This window comes from Phytophthora infestans, genomic scaffold (assembly GCF_000142945.1).
Source record: "Phytophthora infestans T30-4 supercont1.1094 genomic scaffold, whole genome shotgun sequence".
Classification (NCBI taxonomy): Eukaryota; Oomycota; class Peronosporomycetes; order Peronosporales; family Peronosporaceae; genus Phytophthora; species Phytophthora infestans.
The window spans coordinates 1-6,258 of NW_003307343.1; the positions used below are offsets into that span (position 1 = coordinate 1).

The window sequence follows — 6,258 nt, forward strand, 5'->3', positions numbered from 1 at the left end:
TTCACCCTAAGTGTACCCCTAGTTACATGAAGTGTGACACCTCACACCTCAGAAGTATGACACGTCATACTTCGGGATATGTGGTACAAGGTACCAAGGTCGCCCAAAGCCAGCCATTGGCTGATAACGTTGCTTTTTTATAGGTGACTTATAGTTTGTATTTAGCCCAAGCTTTATCTACCTATAATAAACTCAGCTTACATTCTACCTTAAATAGGTCACTTCGCTCCCTTTCGACAAAAGGGGACCTGTGAACTGCCGTTCACTGAGAGTGTGTATACTCTCGGAAGATAACTTCCTCTAGCGCAAGGTGCTGTGTGACCCCGTCACACTTGGTAGCACTTGTAGTCAATCCACGCCACCGCGGGTAGACTACCTGGACCTCTCCGAAGTTCGTTGCCATGGATAGGAGCGACTTCTCCCATATGAACGACTCTCAGTTCGAGTCGGTTCGGAAGATGGCAAGCATCTTCGGGATGGAGGTCCTGCAGAGCCTGGTGGTGTCAACACCGTACGAGCAGGGCCTCATCGCGCATGTGCGGGATAGCCTGCAGGCTCCGGCGGCGGAAGCCAATCCGTCTCACCCGAAGCCAATACGGCTAGAGTTTAAGCCGTATGAAGGGAAGGAAGGCGAGAACCTCACTTTTGGGTCCGAGAAGTAGAGCTCGCGATGGACGCGGCTCTGATCTCGACCGAGCAACTGCGTGTTGCTTTTGCACTCTCCAACCTTAGCGGTCGTGCTAAGAGTTGGGTGTACACTCGGAAAGCAACATCCCCTGGATGTGTCACATCCTGGGCTCAGCTGTGCGAACAGCTCCGAGCCGCGTTCCTCCCGGCGAACTACGAGTACCGCCAGCGTTCGCGCTTCCTCGCGTGTAAACAAGGAAGGCGCGAACTGCACGAGTATGTGCAAGAGATACGGGAGCTCACGGCGTCCCTAGTGGGAAACCCACTCACGAACACATCAAGATGACTGTGTTCATGCACGGCCTTCGAGTGGGCCCCGCACGCACTCAGCTGTTCCGGGTGCAGTCAAGCACCCTTAAAGAGGCGATTCAAGTGGCTCTTCAGGAGGAGTACAGCCATCGCCAGGCGCGTACGCCGGCCTCAGCGTGGCCTGGGAGTTCCTTGTCGGCTCCCGGTCGAACAAGCCCCAACGGAGCATCACCGGTTCCAACTGGGCTTGAGCAAGCTACTGCAGTGAAGCTACTTAAGTAATCACAGCATGCGTGTACGTTAACTCCATACCTCTGATAGTGACCGGAGAAGAACGATCTGACTCTTGTGACTTCTATCTTTTTCGGCACCCGAATTGGACACAGCCATCCGTCAATAGCCCCAATACAGCCTTTCATCACTTTGGAGCTGCTGAGTGCCTTAAACTCCCTTGCAGCATCACGTTGAGCGGCCTCTGTTGTAGGAAATTGTAGCTGCAAATCTGGATGCGTGGTAATCGCTTCCACTACCTCGTGAATACAGTCTTAAAATGCCATGACACTAACCCCACTTATTGAGCGAATATCATGATAAGATCCTCCACTTAGCCAGCGTAACATCATGTGTAGCTTGTTGATATTTCTTATTGGCTCAATACCAGTTCGGTTCCGTGTCTGGCGTTCGTCAACACGCAGGTACGGCTTGCGTTTGTTGGCAAGGGCCATGAAGGACGCTCTTGACATCTTGTAGCACTTCTGGAATTCTCCTTCCTCCTCTACACCTTTGTCCGTCCAAACAGAGAATAATTTTAAGCGAAGTGGACAATTTGGTTTTTGTAGTACCAATTTTAACTTTAGCAAAAGTAAGCAACAACCAAACAGAGAAAGATCTCATCCAAAGCGAGACAAGGAAAGGCGATGACTCGAATCATTCGTGAAGAGGTGGTGAGGGTGCGTTGGCACCAAAATGCGCGCGAAAGCCTCGCCTGAAGCAAACCATCGCCTGAAGCAGCTCACGTTTCAAATCACCTCTTCAGACGAATGCCCTTCCAACCACTCCTCCGCAAGCACTCCCCCGCTGAGAAGCTCCGTGTCCTAGCTGCACATCGCGCGGGACGCGCTGACTGGCTTCAGGTGGCCGCCAATAACGGCATATCGCGCGCGGTGGCATACCACACTGTATCCCCAGGACGCGTAGAAGGCATATCGCGCGCGGTGGCATACCACACTATATCCACTGGACGCGTAGAAGACCTACCGCGCGGTGGAGCTCGTGGTAGCACTGTGAAGAAGACACCAAAAGCAAAGTCCAAGCTGGAGGAATATCTTGACGACAATTGCATCTTCACCCTGGAAGCTATGCGCACGATGCTCTTTTTAGATACGAAAGTGCGGGTCTCCACCTCAACGATCAGCCGCCACTTGCTTGGCATGCCGCTCACCGTCAAACAAACACGCATAGAGCCCATGTCATGCAACAACGAGATCAACAAGACCAAGCGGCAGAAGTTCGCAAAATCGCTGAAGGACCATCAAAAGAACGGTGACTGTATAATCTATTTTGATGAGACTAACTTCAACGTTTACTGTACGCGAGGTCGAGGACGTGCACGGAGAGGTGAGCGTGCAACGCTCGTGATGCCGCCGTCCAAGGGTGCAAACCTGCAAGTCCAGTGCGCTGTAAGCTCGGCCATCGGTGTGGTTCTCTACCGCCTAGAGAGGGGAAGCATCCGAATGAAGCAGAATGCCGCTTTCATTGAGGAAATCTACCGGACGGTTAAGGCATCCTCCGTGTTTCATGACAGCTTCGCTGGAAAGAAGGTCGTTATTGTCCTGGAGAATGCCCCCGCTCACCGCCAAACCGAAGAGCGCGTCGAAGCACGTGACGACCTCGTAGTCCTACGACTCGGACCCTACTCACCGATGTGCAACCCAATTGAGGGTTGCTTCTCCGTTTTAAAAGCTCGAATCAAGGTATACCTAGCCTTGTACCGCGAAGAGATCTGCGACCGGAGTAACATGGTGGAAGAAGACGGCACCCCAATAACGATCAAGGAGCGCACTATGCGCTTCTTAGAGAATGCTGCAGAATCGAGTATGAAGTATATAACACCTACGTTAGTGACGAAGATGGAGCTTCACGCTCGCGATGCGGTGAACGCGGCCGAGGAGATGAAAGACATGGTCTACAGGAAGTAGCTCACTGAGTCGTCTCGTTTTGAATGAGATTATACTCTAATTCACTGGTAATTTTGATCCCGTAATCAGATATTTGTAATAGTCAAAAACATATTGTTCGCTTTGCTTGAAATTATTCTCTGTTTGGACGGGCAAAGATGTAGTAGGTGTACGCGAGACTTCTAGCTAAGTCGCTGGCGCTGGAGACATCGATGGCGTTTACCAGCAGGAATGACCAAGAGGGCCAGCAGCAGCAGTAGCATCCCGAGGACCGCTGTCGATATCGCCTCCGATGCCTCTAATCAATGAGCTATTGGAAGACTTGGATAAAGTACTGTGGTACTGTTCTCTAGATATGGCAAGTGGGTTTTGGATGGTGACTATGACGGATCGAGCTCGCGCAATATCCGCATTCATCACACCATTTGGACTGTTCAAATGGAGCCGGATGCCGTTTGGATTGAAGAATGCACCCCAGATCTATCAACGCCTGATCGATAATGCCCTCTACGAAATTACCCGAATACCGGAGCTCGAAGGGGATAGATCCGGGGAAGGTCATACGGAAGTGGATCCATTTGAAGCAGGAGAGCCAGGTAATCTGGGAGCTCCATCCGTGTTAGGACGCAGATCCTATATTGACGACATTCTAATCTGGGTGGAATCGTGGGATCAGCTGTGCGAGAGAGTGACATCCCTACTGGAGGCGAACGAATATTGCAGAATGTTGATCGTAAAATACGAGCGTGGCAGCGTGGTAATGTCGCGTTTGGTGGCATTGACGTTTTGCCGTGCGTAATACTTCACCCCTACCCCTAGAAATTTCCGTCCAATCAGGATACTTTATTATGTGCCATGGCATGGCACTAGGAGCGACCCTGAGACTGCATTGCCACCAAGTGTCATAGAAATGAATGAAACTGGTCACCCAGTCAGCTCTGACCAGTGTAATTTTTTTGGAATTTTCTAATTATGACCAATCATATCAGACATGTAAGATTTGCTCCGTTGGATTAGCATTAAGATGGGCCAAAGTAGTACATCTAGTTATTCTGTACTCAATATTCGTTTGTGTTGCTTGATGGCAGACTATTTAGTGCAAATGCGTTTTTAATCTGCTTTCGCCAGTAGCAATTTGTTTTTATATTTCATTGGAATCTATTAAAGCTTAAAATTGCTGTGCTGCCTAACGTTAGAAAATAAAAAGAAGAAAAATGCAGTTTGTAAGCTAGACTGTTGTTTTTATCCAATGACCAGCTTCCAACCTATACGGAACCCCTCGTCAGCTACACAATGACCTCTGCCGACTTCACTCTCCTGGATGACTCCGCTATGGACAACGACGTTTCCATCGTAGCCACAGTCGGCAGTGCTTCTCCTTCAGCCTCCCAGAACGCGCGGACTCTTTCTCTGCCGCCGATAAACGGCCATCCTCGTCGACCCGTGAGCCGAAGCCGATCTCCTTCCGAAATTACGACAAGCTACCAGCCCCTAGACTGGGAATCAGAGGATGGTGTTCGCTTCGACGGCTCCCGATTGCGTCGCACCGTCAGCGATAACGTGACCAATGCCAGTGACTTTGGTATCGTGAACAACGGATCTCGGAAAGTTTCGGGGTTACGGCCGCCTCGAAACCAAAGACACTCGAGTTCTCTTAATTACCACGGTAAGCGAGCCGGGAGTAATGAGAACCCCACCCGTAAGGTGACCACGCCCATGCCACGGCTGCTGCATGGGAAGAATATTCTTCACATGGTGGCTATTGGGTCCATCGAGTCGATCGCTAGAGACTCGAATTCCGTGGATTGGTCGACCAGTCTCGGGCCCGTGAATGAAGTTGAGGACGTGATACTGATGGACCCGCACTATGATCTTACATCAGCCAGGATGAATAAGTTATTCTCGCTGTTCAACCCTGGAGGTAAGAAGATTTAAGCTGAAGGGTAGAGTTTATCTTTTTTCTAATCTATTTTTTTTAAAGAGGATGGCATGGTGTCGTACGAAGGTTTTCGATGTGGGTTGGAGGCCATGGGTATCGCCTGTGGTGACGACGAGCAGTTCCAAGCGTTTATTTGCAAGGTAGATGATGATAAAAGCGGTGGTATTACGTACGAGGAGTTCTTGTTCGCTATCCAGGAGATCAAACTCGCCCAACTTTTCAACGAGGAATTCCTGCGCAATATGCCGCCGGAATACACTCACATGAAGCGCAGACGAGTGGGGAATGCGCGACTGGGGTCGATCGAGTACTCTCCGGACCGTATTCGCAGCGTGTACCCCATCGACCAAGTGCAGAGATTCATCTACTCTACCAAGCCAGGGTGGGCGTCAGTGCGCTGGATCAACGTGGAAGGCATCGATCCTCTACTCATGAGACGGTTATCGGTACGATATCGTCTCCACCCGTTGGCTATTGAAGACACTCTGGATGCAGACGTAGAGAGACCGAAGTACGAAGAATACGACGAACATTCGTCGCTTATCGTACAGACAGTCCACGCCCGAGACTTGGCTATGGTCAAGGACTACCAGAGCATGTACCGTGCCTCACTTTATGTGCAGGACGACGATATTTCCCCCTTCGAGAGTATGACGAAGAAGGAGCTGGAGGATCGCTTGGAGCAACTTAACATCGGATGTGTCATGACGGCACCACAGCAACTTAGTCTGTACATTATGGAGGACGTTCTGATCAGTGTTGAAGAAAGGTCCAGTACACTCTGGGCCATGCTGAAGCAGCGATTGGATACTTCGTACTCCAAGGTGCGGCAACACGGCACAGCGTTCCTGGTGTACACAGTTGTGGACATTTGTGTGGACGAGTTGACGCCGATCACGCACACTTTTGGCTCGAAGTTGCTCATGCTCGAGCGCCTGCTCAGTCTCGATCCTCGACACTTCGACGTCGGTCGACTAGCGAGTTGTACGAAGCAGATTAAGGGGCTCCAAGTGCTCTGTAAGCCCATGAGCGAGCTCATCATCCAGCTGTCGGAGTTCGACGAGTTCGAGGGAGAGACGCTGCGGTATCTGCGTGACGTGCTGGACCACGTCACCACAATCGAGGAAGACTGCGATCGCCATCTGGATCGATGTCGCAGCCTCATGGAAGATTTCCACAACACGCGAGCCGCGCAACAGAATGACG

At 50.9% G+C, this 6,258-nt stretch overlaps 1 protein-coding gene across 1 annotated transcript; it reads left to right on the forward strand.

Annotated features, from left to right (window-relative positions):
* Window positions 1-4,829: 4,829 nt before the first annotated feature.
* PITG_22080 (uncharacterized protein) lies at window positions 4,830-6,081 on the forward strand (the record flags this gene model as incomplete). Its single annotated transcript, XM_002909934.1, has 3 exons — window positions 4,830-5,034; window positions 5,095-5,968; window positions 6,054-6,081. 3 exons carry the CDS (start codon window positions 4,830-4,832, stop codon window positions 6,079-6,081), a joined length of 1,107 nt encoding a protein of 368 aa, XP_002909980.1.
* Window positions 6,082-6,258: the final 177 nt, after the last annotated feature.